This window comes from Perissodus microlepis, chromosome 4 (genome assembly GCF_051167445.1).
Source record: "Perissodus microlepis isolate ML-2025 ecotype Zambia chromosome 4, ASM5116744v1, whole genome shotgun sequence".
Taxonomy (NCBI): Eukaryota; Metazoa; Chordata; class Actinopteri; order Cichliformes; family Cichlidae; genus Perissodus; species Perissodus microlepis.
In genome coordinates this window covers 8,249,416-8,266,492 of record NC_140464.1, presented here as the reverse complement: position 1 = coordinate 8,266,492, position 17,077 = coordinate 8,249,416, and the positions used below count along the sequence as shown (strand labels likewise).

General features: G+C 38.4%; 2 protein-coding genes across 5 annotated transcripts; both read left to right on the top strand.

Annotated features, from left to right (window-relative positions):
- The first annotated feature begins 2,574 nt into the window (after positions 1-2,574).
- Positions 2,575-7,298, top strand: dhx58 (DEXH (Asp-Glu-X-His) box polypeptide 58). Its single transcript, XM_084925419.1, has 12 exons — positions 2,575-2,734; positions 2,899-3,128; positions 3,223-3,427; positions 3,503-3,693; positions 3,782-3,895; positions 4,298-4,430; positions 4,556-4,741; positions 4,866-5,116; positions 5,227-5,538; positions 5,634-5,824; positions 5,912-6,005; positions 6,100-7,298. Exons 2-12 carry the CDS (start codon positions 2,952-2,954, stop codon positions 6,283-6,285), a joined length of 2,040 nt encoding a protein of 679 aa, XP_084781545.1. The 5' UTR covers positions 2,575-2,734; positions 2,899-2,951; the 3' UTR covers positions 6,286-7,298.
- A 2,483-nt stretch (positions 7,299-9,781) lies between these two features.
- On the top strand, positions 9,782-16,835 carry LOC146388239 (ATP-dependent RNA helicase DHX58-like). Of its 4 annotated transcripts, none has more exons than XM_084925414.1 (13): positions 9,782-9,891; positions 10,692-10,797; positions 10,912-11,141; positions 11,254-11,458; positions 11,534-11,724; positions 11,813-11,926; positions 12,902-13,034; positions 13,161-13,346; positions 13,437-13,687; positions 13,798-14,109; positions 14,194-14,381; positions 14,469-14,562; positions 14,648-16,835. In XM_084925414.1, the coding sequence occupies exons 3-13, from the start codon at positions 10,965-10,967 to the stop codon at positions 14,834-14,836; spliced, it is 2,040 nt and encodes a 679-aa protein (XP_084781540.1). In that variant the 5' UTR covers positions 9,782-9,891; positions 10,692-10,797; positions 10,912-10,964; the 3' UTR covers positions 14,837-16,835. The 4 variants fall into 4 exon arrangements, with proteins under 4 accessions (XP_084781540.1, XP_084781539.1, XP_084781541.1 ...); XM_084925413.1 differs by having other exon boundaries at positions 10,639-10,797; XM_084925415.1 differs by lacking the exon at positions 10,692-10,797 and having other exon boundaries at positions 10,843-11,141; positions 14,194-14,354.
- Positions 16,836-17,077: the final 242 nt, after the last annotated feature.

Here is a 17,077-nt window from a genome sequence, read left to right as displayed (position 1 = left end):
TTTTTGGTAAATAATTCTTTTCATGGTCACTTGGCTAAATAAAGAAGGTCACCAACAAACACTTTTAATCTGAGGGAAAAATATTAGTAAAATCATAAAAGGCTTTTTAGAGGACAGTGAACATTATAACCTAATAACACTAGAAATGGTGTGCCTTTAGTTAAGGCCAGGTAGTCTGTAATGGTTGATTTCATCAGTGAACTTTATGATCCGCTCAAATGTAAAAAAATTGCGTGCATATAACTAAATAAGTGACTGTTATATATAATGCATCTTTATGCTCTCTTGTATGATTGTGTATAATAGGCTTTAGAGTTCTGTTTCCTGATACAATGAAAACAAGACGGGTGTATCAAGGGCGTGGTGCATGCAAAAACTGCTTAAAATCTACAACACCCTAAGGATTACACAGTGCTAAGATATATTTAGGGTAACTTTTCAGTTGGCCTGACACTTTCAACTGAAGGTTTTATCAGAAAAAATATTTATTTTGTTCAAAAATACTTGAGGCTTGTAAAGGCTAGTGGATCATTAACAGTGCTACCTAAACCAGTTAGATAAAATAAAGAAATTAGTCATCTCAGGCAAAAGTCCAGCTCCTCAGGGTAAGGAGGTGGTGTTTTTCAGTTGTGGTTTGTTTCTTGTCAAAGAATGCAAAGTTTTAAAGGCATTTCGGTAAAATCTAATGTGAAAAACAATGAATTGTGAAATTTGAATTATTTATGGACACACCAAAAACAATATATTACTTCAACGTAGATGTAATGGTATACTTTACTTCTTTTCATGGTATTTTTCATTGATTTCTATTAGTTATAAAGAACCTAAATTCCCTGCACAGTTACCTGCAAAATGTCTTGCTGCTGTATTATGTAAGGTTTTAAAACACAACTGCTTTATTGTCAATGACGTTTAGGCTTTGTCACTGCATTTGAGTTGTGATTTGTTGTTCCTCCAGAGCCTCCCTCAGTAGGCCCATTCTGCACAGAGCTTTTGATTTCGTTTCTCTGTATCACACAACCCGTCCACTCCCGTTGACAACTTCATTGAACTACACAATGCATGTGATATCACATTGTGTGAATCAAAGCACTCCTTACTGTTGATATTTTGTGCTGTGACTCACATAGTGGATAGGTAATGGAAATTACCAAAGGATTTATTAGCGCTTCTTGCATATTGTTTACACAGTGCTGTAAAAAAGTAGTAAAAATGTCCTACTTGGGCTCAGCTGGGATTTTTTGTACATTAACTTTAGCTTATCCTTTTGCAACTTTCACAAACTTGCCTTCATACTATGAAAAATTAAACGAGCTGGATTGCTTTGAAGTACAACCCCAATTCCAAAATATGGAGCCCTATATAAAATGTAAATAAAAGCACAAAGCAATGGTTTGCAAATCTCATAAACCCACATTTTATTCACAGTAGAACATAATAAAACACACCAAATGTTTAAACTGAGAAACGATACTATTTTAAAGAGAAAAAATATGTTCACTTTGGATTTGATGGCAGCAACATGTTGCAAAAAATTTGGTAGAGGCCCGTGTTCACCAAAGTGTAGCATGCTCTCCTCTTTTAACGCTTTACGAGATCTGCAGATAATTGCATTTTGTTTTTGATATTTTACACGATGTCCCAACTAATTACAGAGCTTAGAATGTAAGCCACAGGACTTTTTAAAGTTTCATGACGATGTTTCTTCTCTCATCCGAGAGGCTTCGTCAGTTCTAAACAGCCAGTCCAAAAAAAACATGCATGGTGTAATATAGAAGAGCCACCTCGACTCAGTGGTACATCTGCAGCTAAAGGTTAAAGGTCACTCTTTTAAGAATGCCAATGTTCGCATTTTGAATCGAGAAGATGACGATGGTTTCAAAGTGGAGTAAAAGAGGCCATAGCTGAACAGAGTGGGTGGCTTATTCCACCTTCAGTGCAGTTCTGAGATCCCTTCCAAGGTGCCTTAACCCCGATTCACACCTTGCGTCACGTTACCTTAGGTCACATGATACGGCGAGGCCTATCACCCTCTTAAGGGACAACCACTATTAAGGTTTACATACCTGAGATTCTCCGCCGTTTGGTTTTAGAACTGAAGAAGCCACTTTCTTTCCAAGCTCCTTTGAAAAAAGGGCAACTTTGGTTTTAGTTTTTGGTTTTGGTTATTCTTACTTGTGAGTTTATATGTTTTCAGATGACACAACTTTTTTGATGGTGACTTACGCTGTACCCAAGCTCTGTAAAGCAGCCAAATACTGTTGAAGCTCTTTTCTTGCCAGAGGGCAGAAAACAAGTGAATGAGTACATGTAAAAAATCCCCATGCCTTTTTTAAAGACTAATTCTGACAAGCTGTGTCTGGAAAACAAAACTAGAAACAATGAATACGTTAAGTTAGGGAATTTCCTTGAATAAAAAATAAATAGATTTTTAGATTATACATTTAGATGGGATTTCTAAGTAGTACCTTGGGTGTGGCTTTTCTTAGAAGAACCTACTTTATTTTAGTGAAGCTCATTCTTCCCTTGTCACTGCATAATGATCACCTGCTGCCGTTCTTCAAGAGACTCCCTCATGAGGCCCACTGTTCTGAGAACATAGAGGTTTCGTTTTCCAATTTCCACGTGACGCAGCCTGTCCAAACAGAGTTTAAAACCTCACCAACTTGCAGTGCCTGGTGACAGCGGAAGAGGAAAGAAGCAGAACAACACAGAGCTCTGTCAGCACTGACTGGTCAGTTAAAATTACATTTTCTTTCTAGCAGCTCATATATAAATGATATCAAGTGTTTCTATTCACTATGCCTCTCAGAATGCTTGCTTGTTTTGTCACCAGCTTTACTCCTACAGACGTTTAAGCCTTCAAATTGCAATGTGGTGTCCATTTCTTTTCTACAGTATCTGAAATCTATGCCATTCTAAAGTATTATTGGACAAAAAGACACTGGAAAATGGCAGATTTTGGACTGCATAACTACCAGCAGGAAGTGGTTGAAAGGGCTCTTAAACGAGAGAACATCATAATTTGGTTACCGACTGGAGGTGGAAAGACCCGCGCTGCAGTGTATGTGGCCAAAAAACACCTGGAGACCACACCAAATGCTAAAGTGATGGTCCTCGTAAACAAGGTACCTAAAGTAAAAAAAGGGCAATAAAAACCATCGTAAAACTGGTATAAGAAGATGACTTCATATAATGTTTTTGATGTGTTCTATTATTCAGGTTCATCTTGTTGACCAACACTACAACAAAGAGTTTGAGCCTAAACTGGGTCTACGCTATGCTGTTAAGAAAGTGAGCGGAGAGAGTGATGAAAAGGACTTTTTTGGGTTAGTGGTGCAAGAGTCAGATGTGGTCATCTGCACAGCGCAGATCTTGTACAACGCTCTGATTAACAAGGAGGAAGCAAGACATGTCGAGCTCTCAGGTGAGTCAAAGTGAGCTTAAACATGTCTGATTATGCTGTTATGCTGAAATGAACTGACTTGAGGATTTTCTACAGATATTACTCTGCTGATAATTGATGAGTGCCACCATACTCACAAGGAGTCTGTCTACAACAAAGTAATGAGACTCTATGTGGAGAAGAAGCTGAAGGGAGAAAAACCACTGCCACAGATCTTGGGCCTCACAGCATCCCCAGGAACAGGAGGCGCAAAGACCCTGGACAAGGCTGTGGAGCATGTACTGGAGGTCAGGGATTCATTTTTATTTATATCATTTGCCACTCAAATGTCCTCCCACAAGTGTCTTTTTCTCATAATTGATTATGCTCTCTCAGATTTGTGCCAACTTGGATTCAGCCATAGTTTCAACTAAACAGTATGCTCCTGAACTGAAGGAAGTGGTGCCCAGACCAAGAAAAACCTTCAACATTGTCAACATGAGAGATAGAGTAAGCAGATATTAAAAAAACAAAACAACTGATGGATTTTGAAAAACTGCATTTTCTTGTAACATGAACAAATGCACTGAGAGACTAATGGAAAAAGCCTCATCTACTAGTTCACCTCAGAAATGACCACAAGTACTCCTATTGCCACTCCCAAAACTAGTGTTAATTTAATTCCACCTTGGAAAAATGCTAATATAAGAGTCAAATATATCTGTAGTAGCAGAATCTTAAATAAAGATTTTCAAAAATTTCCTTTTAATTTTGCCTGTGCTAAAAGGGCTCTTGGGTGTCACATCACTGACTGACTGACTGACTGTCTGAGGCATTTTTTGCCCTGGGATGACAGCCACCTGGCAAAAATTGGGACCTGCTAGTAACCACAAATACATGTTTTTCTTTGAGGATCCTTTTGGTGATCATCTGAAGTCAATGATGACGATTATCCACGATTACATGGGTATTCCTCCAGACTTCAAACTGAGAGAGTGTGGAACACAAGAATATGAAGCAGATGTGGTGGTTCTGGAACAGCGAGGTAAGACCGTAGCATTTAATCCTTCTGCTGATGGCAGCAGTAAATACAACGGATTTTGTGAGAGTTAAGGTAATCAGTATTTAAATAAAATAATACTGCTGTTTGTATCTGTCCTCTTTGACCAGGAGTACGAGACAACAACAGACTGCTTGCACAATGTGCGTTACACCTCAGGCAGTACAATGATGCCCTCCTCATCAATGACACCTTGAGGATGATTGATGCTTATCGTTCCCTGGAGGAGTATTACTCCACAAAGAGCACCAAGGCCATTGATGGGACAGACTTCTTCTTGTTGGGACTTTTTGAAGGTGAAAATCCTAACATTTTCATCACTTGCTGTTATGTGTTAATACCATAACTTTATGTTATAGCTCATAATGCAACTTTTGATGATTTCAGCCAATAAAAATATTACTATTTTGTGGCACACAGAGAATCAGGTGGAGCTAAGGAACCTTGCTATGGATTCTCGCTTTGAGAACCCAAAGATGGATGAACTTCAGAGCACTCTGTTACAACAGTTTGGGTCAGGTGTCCCATCAAGGGGAATTCTCTTCAGTAAAACTCGCAAAAGCACCCACTGCCTGAAAGACTGGGTCCTCAAAAACAGGGCATTGAAAGATGCTGGCATCAAGGCAGACATCCTCACTGGTGCTGGTAATGGCATCACCTACATGACACAGGTATGATGATATACAGTCTTCACCTATAAGCTTTGAGTCAGTCACATTCAGTAACATCTCTATGGACATTTCTGCATGTTTCCATGCTTTTATTTGCATATTTCTTATAGAATGAACAGGCAGAAACAATCAGGAATTTCCGTGTGGGTTCTCTGAACCTCCTGATCTCCACCAGTGTGGCCGAAGAAGGTCTTGATATACCTGAATGTAACCTGGTGGTGCGCTACGGACTCCTTACTAATGAGATCGCCCAGCAGCAGGCAAGTGGACGTGCACGAGCAAAAAACAGTCAGTATGCAGTCGTAGCCCAAGCAGGCGGGCGTGAACATCGCAGAGAGTGCATCAATGAATATCTGGAGGAGCTGACTGGTAAAGCCATTGACCGTGTGCAACGTATGAGTCACCACGAGTTTTACTTAAAGGTGATGTTTAAGGACACTACCGAGCCATAACTTACTGCTCTCGCTCTCACTGCCTAGTGTTACTAACATTATCATCCATTCCTCTGTGATTCTAGTTAAGTGAGCTTCAACAAAAGGCAATTATTTCTAGTAAAATTGAAGAAAGCTGCAAAACGGAGAAGAGGAGGAGTAATACTGCTTCCAGTATCCAGTTCTTGTGTCGAAACTGTTTTACCCCTGTGGCTTCTGGCAGTGACATTCAACTTGTTGACAATACGCAATATGTCAACGTCAGCCCTGACTTTAAGTGAGTTAAAGATGTTCTGATCTAAGAGTTAAAGCAGAAGTATGTTGAGACCAAATAAAAATATCTTTGCTTCTTGTTTGTCCTCAGGAATCACTACAAAGTTGCAGAGCAGGTGATTCTAGAAAGGAGCTTTGAGGACTGGGAGCCTGGGTGTAGAATCAGATGCAAAAAATGCAACAAGGTACAGTGAACTCACTGTTTAATACTGTATCTAAATAGATCCACAGTTCATGCTCATGTTGGAATCTGACTGTTATTCTTATACAAATTCACAGGACTGGGGATTCGAGATAAAATACAAAAAGCATGTCTTAATGCCAAATCTAGCCATTAAGAACTTTGCCCTGGAAACCCCCAAAGGCAGGATAACAGTAAAGAAATGGAAAGATGTACCTTTCACTGTTGAGGACTTCGACTATGAAGAGTACTGCCAGGAAAACTTCCCTGACCTCTTTGATTGAGCCACGAACCAGAAAGCTCTGTGTGGTTTTCTTCTGCACTTAACTTTACTTGATTTTGAGACTCCAGTTTCTTTTAGAAAACCATACTGTTGTATGGTTGGATGTTTGCATGAACACAGACTTGAAAAATTCACTCCACATATGCTCGGTCTTTGTTCCGTGGTGCCTAAGGCAGCTAAAAACCTTAGTGCATCAGTCATGTTTATAATTAGCAATTAGTGAATGCTTCGTTTATGCCCAGTGCCTGAGTTCATTTGCGTTCTTCTATAACATGACCCTTAAACATCATGAATATTTGACATGCCATCAAGAGGAGATTAATTAACATGAACTGTTTTAGCTATTTTAAAATGTGTTCAGATGTAATGCTGCTGATGTGTGTATAAAGTTTGACATTGTGGACAATTTCTGTAACTAAATCAGACGTTTTATGAGAGCCCAATCTTAAGAATTATCATTGTTCACTAACAGATGAAATCATCCTTTTTATTTTTTCTATATCGTAGCATATCAATTTTTAAACTAAATCTAAAGTTGATTAATTTAAACAAATGCTCGCTTTGAAATGATTGATTTTTCATAATTTTGCCTTTATTAATCAGTAGGTGTCAGTCTTGGATAGCACAAGAAATGTTTTCATAAAGCCAGGATTAAAGCTTTCCACGAGGATTTTCACATTGAAAGATGTGGATGTAATGGAAATGTCTGAATCTGCAATATACTTAGAATGAATGACTTACAGGTCACAGTCAAACATGACAGACCCATGAGCAAGGCATTTAATCCCCAACTGTTTCTATAAATTATGGTATTATCCACGTCAGGAGCACGGTTGTTCAGCCTTCTGATGTGTCTAGGCAACCACTGTAAAAGAGATGTGCATTCAGTTGACTGAATAGACACACATTATTTGCTGGGATGAGGATATAAAAATATATATTTCTGTTTATATGTCCGTGTAAAACTGTTACATAAATAAAAACAAAAATAAAAAGGATATGTGAAAATGCTGACTTCAGAGACTTGAAATGTTTTAACACCTGGGGATGCACCCTCAGTATTACTGGATCAATACATAGTTATGTATTTTAACTGTTGTGGTTTAACACCATATAACTGATCTACATTAGAGATATGATTATTTCAAATTGCAATTTGTCACACTGGAGTAAGGCATACATGTTTTACAATTATAAAGTCTGTTTAAAGCAGACTTATTCCCAAGGATAAGTCAAAAAGATAAATTTTGCTGTGATCTGGCCACGGATGAGGCGTTTAACCTTCAATAAGCAGTGGGATAGCATCAGGTCTGAACACTCTGAATCTTTATTAGATCTATTTTAGAGCTTAAGTTTAGATGTAATTTATTACTGAGTCGTAAAACAAATCTATAAACTCATTAATTCAAATTATTACTGATTGTCTGCAGCTCTCTTGACTTATTTGCAACACCAGTGCTGGCTTTAGCTGTAAATATTCTTTACACATCTTTATTTGACTGACTCCTAATGTCTCTGAACTAGGCATCTGTCAAATCTGTCATTTTTGTGCAGAAGAAGTGTAAAATGATCCATCAAATGCTTTATTTCCTCTGAGTGCACACAGAGCCCTAAGCAGAAAGCCTGGCTTAACTAAGACAGAAAGCCTGGCTATGTCAAACTTCTCTAGCTGAAGATGATAACAAGTTATTATTTAATGCAATCCATAATTTAGGTTTGTCTTGTTGGCCAATCCTGAAGAAAAGAGTTTGAGAGCAAAGAGCTGGACCAAGTCAGTGGAGAGACCAGTAAGAAGCATTTCTTTGTGTTACTGGTGCAGACGTCAGAGCCTTTCATCTGCACAGCACAGCTCTTATACAATGCTCTGACTAACATGGAGGTATTAAGACATGTTGTGCTCTCAGGTCAGTGTACGTCAACAGTTCTAACATTTTGGGAACTGGGCGCCTGGATGAATCAGATATAGTCATTTAAATAGGGCACAGTCTTTAATACTGTGTTTAATAATACTATAATAATAATACTATAATTTAATAATACTTTAAATACTAGTGTCAAATTGGGCTGCACGATTCGTCGACATAATCGATGACGTCGACTATAAAAATTTGTAGACGCAGAATTATACTGTCTACTTTTCATACTAATACTAATAAATATGTTTTTATAATACACGGTATACTACACTGCAGTACACTACAGGAAGACTGCGGTGAAGTGAGCCCTGGCTTGCGAAGTCACAGTCAAGCTCACCGCAACACCAGCCGCACCTATACAATCCTGTTGCACTTTTCATACACATATTACGGTACGGGTGCAACTGGGTTAGAAACAGGAGAGTCTTCTGAATACTTGCATTTTTCACTATTTTACTTCTTAATCCACTTCGAGATTTGAAATATTAGCTATATATATATATATATATATATGACATACATTAATATATAATTATTACACTACACGTTGAAAATAAAAAAAAATAAAAAATACAAATTCGGTAAGAGTTGACAATACATTTGTCTTCTCACTATACTGTATATTTTTGTTCAACCTGACCTTATCCCCAACTAAACTGCTGTGCTGTATTATTGATATTGTGTATTTTTTAAATTTTATAACAAGAAAATTGTTAAAGGTGACGCGAATATTTCACTGGAGTCTACGGTGTGTTCACACCGAAAAAAAGTTTGGGCAACCTTGTTAATAGCCATTATTTTCCTGTATAAATCGTTGGTTGTTACAATAAAAAATGTCAGTTAAATATATCATATAGGAGACACACAGCGATATTTGAGAAGTGAAAAGAAGTTTACTGGATTTACAAAAAGTGTGCAATAATTGTTTAAAGAAAATTAAGCAGGTGCATAAATTTGGGCACCACAAAAAAAGAAATGAAATAAATATTTAGTGTATATCAATGTGTGTGTCTCCTATATGATGTATGGGGGGCCTTTTTCTGGACGTGCTTCCCATCCAGAGCTCCACAGCAGAGAGGGAAGTTCCAGCGCTCCTGGAATCCTCGTGTGATGGACCGCCAGTCTCCAGGTGAAGGCACAGCCATTGTATTGATCGTGCCACATACCGAAGAGTTATTGTACACTTTTACAGACATAACAATAGGAATGATTTCCTGATGTGTACTTCATGGCTGAAAGGTTGAATCAGTTAGAGGGAGAAGAAGCTATGCCGCTTTACAAAGGTGGAATGAAGCAGGTGTGATGGGGTGTCCATAATGGAGAGCCGTTTGTTCAGTGACCTCTGACCTTTGCCCACCAGTGCTGCTTCTAACCTTGCAGATGAATTTGCTCTTCCTTTTGGCATCTCTGTCACTGATGATGCCCCTACTTGTACACAGCATCACTGCTGGTCCTACAGTCTAAAATGAGAACGGACTCGTGTACTTGATAATTGAGAAAAGGAAAAATGCAAGTATCCAGAAGTGCTTCTAAGCCAGTCGGCACCCGTACCGTAATATACGTAAGAAAAGTGCAATACGATTGTAGGTGCGGCTGGCGGTGCGGCTAGCTTGACCTGACTTCGTGTGTGAGGGCTCACTTGACCGCAGTTACAGGAAGCACCCTGGAGCTGTGACGTCAACTCTGAATGGGTCAGTTTGAGAGAGCTAGTGCGTCGCGTTGACCGTGTTTTTGTTAACGTTTGTACAGTAATTCCATGTTAATGCTTGTACAGTAATGTTTATGTTAGCTTACCGGTCGGAAACTTCTCAGGAAAATGCAAGTTAATCATTTTGCAGCTGGACGTTTGAATGAACCCAGACCACGGCCATTGTATCATCCCCTTTGCATGTTGTTGTAACGAGTTCTTCACTTTCCTCTCAAGTCCAGCACAGAAGCAAATGATAAAACTATCATGAACCTTAACCATCGTGTACACTTTATGTCATCAAAAATTTACATGAACCATTGTAGTCATTTTAAAGTGCACTTAGATGTAATACTACAAATTAGTTTACAAAAATATGATATTGTGCATACATTGATTATCTCAAATTTAGATGTTTCATTTGCGCTCAGTCTTTAGAAAATGTCATTGTCAACTAACAGCTGAAATTTTTTTTTTATGGTTTAGATCTATAAACATTTAGACTACATTGTAAAGATGAAGAATTTGACTGTAACACAATGAAAGGAAACTGAAACCAAATACTGCTGAAGCTCTTTTGCCAGAGGGTAGAGATCAAGTTATGTGTGCTGACATTAAAACAGACAAGGGGATTTTTTTTTTTTTTTGCAACACTAACAAGCTGTTTGTTACATGAGGAAAGCAAAACTAAAAACAATAGGCAGAGCGAGTTAAGAGTAGATATTTTAGTAATCACCTTCTGTTCACCCAGAGACTCCCTCATGAGGGCCAACTTTCTGAGTTCAGATAAGTTTCATTTTCCAGTTTCCACGTGACACAGGCAGTCCAAACAAAATCAAAAACATCACCAACTTGCAACTGTCTTGTGACGGCTGAAAAAGAGACAAAACTACACAGAGCTTCATCACTGGTGAGTTCAAAAGGCTGACTTTCTTTCTGTTTGTTTTGTCACCAGCTTTGCTCCAGCAGACTTTTAAGGCTAAGAGTTCGAAGTCACAACTGGGTGTCCATTTCTCTTCTACAGTATCTCTATTCTATGCCACTCAAAAATATTACTGAACAAAAGGGCACTGCGAAATGGCAGATTTTGGACTGCATAACTACCAGCAGGAAGTGGTTGAAAGGGCTCTTAAAGGAGAGAACATCATAATATGGTTACCGACGGGAGGTGGAAAGACCCGCGCTGCAGTGTATGTGGCCAAAAAACACCTGGAGACCACACCAAATGCTAAAGTGATGGTCCTCGTAAACAAGGTACCTAAAATAGAAAGAGGGGATTTAATTTTTAAGACAATAAAAACTATTATACACCTGCTGTGACTACAGGTGACTAAATATAATGTTTTTGATGTGCTCTATAATTCAGGTTCATCTTGTTGACCAACACTACAACAAAGAGTTTGAGCCTCACCTAGGTGGTACCTTCATTATTAAGAAAGTCAGTGGAGAGAATAAAGAAAAGGACTTTTTTGGGTTAGTGGTGCAGCTGTCACAAGTAGTCATCTGCACAGCGCAGATCTTGTACAACGCTCTGATTAACAAAGAGGAAGCAAGACATGTCGAGCTCTCAGGTGAGTCAAAGTGAGCTTAAACACGTCTGATTATGCTGTTATGCTGAAATGAACTGACTTGAGGATTTTCTACAGATATTACTCTGCTGATAATTGATGAGTGCCACCATACTCACAAGGAGGAAGCCTACAACAAAGTAATGAGACTCTATGTGGAGAAAAAGTTGAAGGGAGAAAAACCACTGCCACAGATCTTGGGCCTCACAGCATCCCCAGGAACAGGAGGCGCAAAGACCCTGGACAAGGCTGTGGAGCATGTACTGGAGGTCAGGGATTCATTTTTTATTTGAGGTTTTTATATAATTTATCTCTATTTAATTAGCTGGCTTTGCTTGAAAATGCTCCTCCTTTCAGATTTGTGCCAACTTGGACTCAGTCATAGTTTCAGCTAAAGAATATGCATCTGAACTGAAGGAAGTGGTGCCCAAACCCAGAAAAATCTTCAAAATTGTAAAAGAAAGACTTAAAGTAAGCATATTTTTATACCTGTTTTTATTTCAATAAGACCATTTATTTGAAATACGAAAATTACAATTTTCTTGTATTTATAAAAACAACACGTTGTTGTTGTTGTTGTTTTTGTGACAGTAGCACTAGAAGCAGTTTTTCATTTGCTGTAATAAAAAAGAAATTGCCAGATATGGGAAAAATATTTCGTATCCTTCTTTAAAGTTTATGTTTTTCCCTTATTATCTTTGTTTCTATTCCCATTCCTAACATCACCTCTTGGCATGAAACACAAACAGAGCACTTGTTAACCTTGTTGATTTTATATGAAAATTGCAAGATAACTCTAAATTTGAATGTTTTTGTATGTATTCTTTACTTGCTCATTTAGAAAAAAATGATGGTAAAGTTTTCTAGTGCACATCTAAAGAAAAAAAAAGAAATAATCTATCAGATCTTCCGGTGTTTTAGTGACAGAGCTTTACCACTTTCCCTTTCTTTGTGAAATAATTCACTGTGCTGCTTGTAAACCTGTTTGTGTTTTTGACTGCTCACATGTTGCCAACAACATGCCTTTCCCATGAAAATGCTTTTACATTGGGAAACTCAGGTTTGACTTAATGGCCTGTTTAACACATTTGCTTTACCATTGACGTTACAGTTAGTGAAACCAGTTAAGCTATCATGGGTATGCTGAACTTGCATTGTAGCAGAGACCCTTAGCTATCACACACATATTAAGTTTAGATATCTTAAACAAATCATGGAAAAATACTAAACTAAGAAGCAAATGCACATTTTAATATATAATATATAATAAAAAATAACCCTGTAGTATCAGACTGTAAACATCTTTTTATTTTTAATGTAATATTATGTTATTGGCTGAAGCAGTCGCTGTCCCAGAGGTATCATACAAATGCTGGCCTCAGGACAACAACCACTTGTCGAAAAACAGTATCTGCTAGTAAACACAAACACGTGTTTTTCTTTGAGGATCCGTTTCGTGATCATCTGATATCGATGATGAACATCATCCACAGTCGCATGAACCTTCCTCCAGACTTCAGACTTAAAGAGTGCGGAACACAAGAATATGAGGCAGATGTGGTGAATCTAGAGCACCGAGGTACAGACTTAGTTTTTAACCTTGTAACGTGATTTTGTTTTGAGCATATTTTTTCATAGAATTAATTAGAGTAAGTAAATCTTTAGATGAAACAGTGCTTCTGCTTACATCTGTTTCTTTGACCAGGCATACAGGAGAAAAACAGGCTGCTTGCACAATGTGCATTACACCTAAGGCAATATAATGATGCCCTCCTCATCAATGACACCTTACGGATGATTGATGCTTATCGCTCCTTAGAGGAGTATTACTCCAAAAAGAGAACCAATCCAATTGATGGGACAGACACCTTCCTGTTGGAACTTTTTGAAGGTGAGAGTCCTCATATTTTCATTATAATCCACATTTTCATGGTTTCAGCAAATATAACCATCACTTGCGTCACTATTTTGTGGCACACAGAGAATCAGGTGGAGCTAAGGAACCTTGCTATGGATTCTCGCTTTGATAACCCAAAGATGGATGAACTTCAGAGCACTCTGTTACAACAGTTTGGGTCAGGTGTCCCATCAAGGGCAATCATCTTCAGTAAAACTCGTAAAAGCACCCACTGCCTGAAAGACTGGGTCCTCAAAAACAGGGCATTGCAGGAAGCTGGCATCAAGGCAGACATCCTCATCGGCGCTGGTAATGGCAACACCTACATGACACAGGTATGATGATATACAATCTTCGCCTATAAGCTTTGAGTCAGTCACCTTCAGTAACATCTCTATGGACATTTCTGCATGTTTCCATGCTTTTATTTGCATATTTCTTATAGAATGAACAGGCAGAAACAATCAGGAATTTCCGTATGGGTTCTCTGAACCTCCTGATCTCTACCAGTGTGGCCGAAGAAGGTCTTGATATACCTGAATGCAACCTGGTGGTGCGCTACGGACTCCTTACTAATGAGATCGCCCAGCAGCAGGCCAGTGGACGTGCACGAGCAAAAAACAGTCAGTATGAGGTCGTAGCCCAAGCAGGCGGGCGTGAAGATCGCCGAGAGCGCATGAATGAATATCTGGAGGAGCTGACTGGTAAAGCCATTGACCGTGTGCAAACTATGACCCCTCAAGACTTTTGCACAAAGGTGAGTGTATATACTCTACCAGTCCTTAATACATTTCACAGCCCCGTGGTATTAACATCACCTTCCATTCTTCCTTGTCTCCAGATTACTCAGCTTCAAGAGATGGTAGTCACTTGCACCAAAATTGAACAGAGGCGCAAAGCAGAGAAGAGGAGTCGTAACACTGCTTCCAGTATCGAGCTCTTGTGTCGAAGCTGTTTTACCCCTGTGGCTTCTGGCAGTGACATCAAGCTAGTTGAGAACATGTACGTCAACGTCAACCCTGACTTTAAGTGAGTTAAATATGTTCTGATCTAAGAGTTAACGCAAAAGCATGTTGGGGACAAAGTAAAATATCTTTTCTTTTGGATTGTCCTCAGGAAACACTATACATTTGGAGACCAACTGAGTCTAGAAAGAAGCTTTGAGGACTGGGAGCCTGGGTGTACAATCAGCTGTAAAATATGCAGCAAGGTACCCTCTTCAAATAAAAACAAAACACAATGTTACGTTCATGCTCGTGTTGGATTCTGAGTGTTGTTCTTGTGTAAATTCACAGAAATGGGGAAATGAAATAAAGTACAAGAAGTGTGCCATACTGCCAAATCTAGCCATTAAGAACTTTGTTCTGGAGAGCCCTGGTCAAGAGCGGCTACAAGTGAAGAAGTGGAAGAATGTACCTTTCACTGTTGAGGACTTCAACTTTAAAGAGTACTGCCAGGAAAATTTCACTGACTTGCTCGATTAAGACATCAATAAGAGAGCTCTGTGTGGGTTTTCCTATTCTCGAGTTTCTTCTCACAGATTTGCTTCACAGATGTTAAGTCTTTGTTCTGCGAGCCCTGCGTGCCAAAACCTTTAATGCACCAATCATGCTTGTAATTATTTGCATTTGTTTTGTACATAGAGTATTTCCTCATTTACATCTCAAGTCAAGTACAGAAGCAAAGAACATGAACCATCATGAGCATTTGACATGTCATTAAGAAAAGATTCATTTTACATGAACTTTTAGCTATTTTACAATTAGTTTAGATGTAATATTAATATAATATATTATTCAATGTGTGTTTGAATTATGTAAGTGGGAGTACAGTGATCATCTGAAATTTATATAAATACTTAGCCTAATGTTAAGAAATTGTCTACTAAGTCTAAATCCCTTTTTGTGTGTTTAATATGAATTAATGTTACATTAATTCATATCAAATAAAATCAGACATGTCTTTTGAAATGATTAATTTTGACTTTATTAGCCAGTAGGTGTCACTGTTGGATAGCCAATGTTCACAATCTGCAAAACGCTACAGTTCTCATCTGCCCTCATTACTGCTAACAAATGGTGTGACTAAAGCCAGGATTGAAGCTTTCCATGTGGATTTTCACACTAAAAAATTGGTCCTCTATGGCCCGGGGCTCTGATGCAATAGAAGTGAGTCTGAATACATAGATAAAGTAAAATAAGACTGAGAAAGAATGAATGTGTGACTCTACTCACAGTCAAACTTGTCAAAACCCTTGAGCAAGGCATTCAGTCCCCAAATGTTTCAGTGAAGTTTCTCATTAGCGACTTTTACAGATGTGTGGAGCATCTGTAAAAAAAATAAGTGCACTCAGTAGCAAAGCAAATACTGTGCACTCTTTTCAGTCAACTGATATACAAGAAAAGATGCTTTTTTATATCTATAAGTAAAAACATTACATGAAAAGGTGGTACTTAAAAACACCGTCCTCAAAGACCGTCTGTTTACATATTTAAACTATAACCTGAATGCTGCCATGAAATGTTTTGACTGTTTCAGATCACCATGCTTCTTCTGCATCGCTAGATCAATATGTGCTTATGCATTTCAGCTTGGATCATTTAACATCAAATAAACAGGGGAAGTGATTTATTATACTTGCAAATTTTCATTTAAACATACAGAATTCAAAAAATACATTTAGTTGCATAATGTCTTTACCGGTTTTTCAGAACCCTCACATTTTGGCAGCACTCAGAATGCAGACCTAGACAGCTAGACTTGGAGTTTCATTAAGCTCCTGTGTTTACATACACAAATCAAACTCCACATACATAAGCAGCACTTTGTGTTTTATATAGAATAGTTTGCAAAACAAACCCATAAACTGAAACTAAAGAGACTGGTGGGGAAACTATAAATTTAAAAGCTGGAAAACATATTGGACAGATTCATGTCCGATGTGACCCATAAATTATCTTTGTGTGTCTCTCCACAAGATTAGGTCAACCTCATGGTGTCACACGCGGCATAATCCTTTCAAATCTGGCAGCGAGCTGGAGTCTGTTGTGCTGCCATGGACATAATCACACTAAAAACAGGCTCTGTTCCGTCTCATTCCCGACTCCGATTCAGGCGGGCACAGAGGAGACGTACAGTCAGTATATGATTTACTCTGATCAGGCTCTGGCTCTATAATCAGCACTGATTACTTCCTTTTACTTCCCAGCTCAACACCCCATGCATCTTAATTGCAATTAGGTGTCTTCTGAAATTAAAGCAAGTTGGAGTAGTTGAGCAATGAATGATTACATAGGTAGGTGTACATACACAGAGATTACATACACAAATGCAGTGTAGATTTGTTTGTACGATATAGGGAATCCTTTAAGACACCCAATAGAATCATTAGTTTTTATGGCACGCACATCTGTAAGTACAAGCAAGTAGAACGTATCCTCATGTTTTGAAAGCGGCACTGGGGACATTCTGTCTTTTGAGACATTGGAGACATGGAAACTCACAGGCTGCGTTGGAGCTGAACTGTAATGTGAATTTTAATTAGACAAGTTCACCAACAGAACATGCTTGTTTTGACATCAGCGTGGGTTTAGCCTTTTTCGAACAAGATTAAATTTTTCAACAATATTAAGAGTTGCAGTGATTTTGTCATGCATAATAATAATATTGGGCATTTATTATTTACATTTTGTGTGCACACTTCCCCCCCCTAGATCTATGTTTAA

Excerpts from the sequence above, each read along its gene's own strand:
- dhx58 (XM_084925419.1), top strand. The coding sequence starts at position 2,952 with ATGGCAGATTTTGGACTGCATAACTACCAGCAGGAAGTGGTTGAAAGG. Across the intron at positions 3,129-3,222 it reads TGATGGTCCTCGTAAACAAG|GTTCATCTTGTTGACCAACA; the intron begins GTACCTAAAGTA and ends TCTATTATTCAG. Across the intron at positions 5,539-5,633 it reads ACCACGAGTTTTACTTAAAG|TTAAGTGAGCTTCAACAAAA; the intron begins GTGATGTTTAAG and ends CTGTGATTCTAG.
- LOC146388239 (XM_084925412.1), top strand. The coding sequence starts at position 10,965 with ATGGCAGATTTTGGACTGCATAACTACCAGCAGGAAGTGGTTGAAAGG. Across the intron at positions 13,688-13,797 it reads GCAACACCTACATGACACAG|AATGAACAGGCAGAAACAAT; the intron begins GTATGATGATAT and ends TATTTCTTATAG. Across the intron at positions 14,382-14,468 it reads AACGTCAACCCTGACTTTAA|GAAACACTATACATTTGGAG; the intron begins GTGAGTTAAATA and ends GATTGTCCTCAG.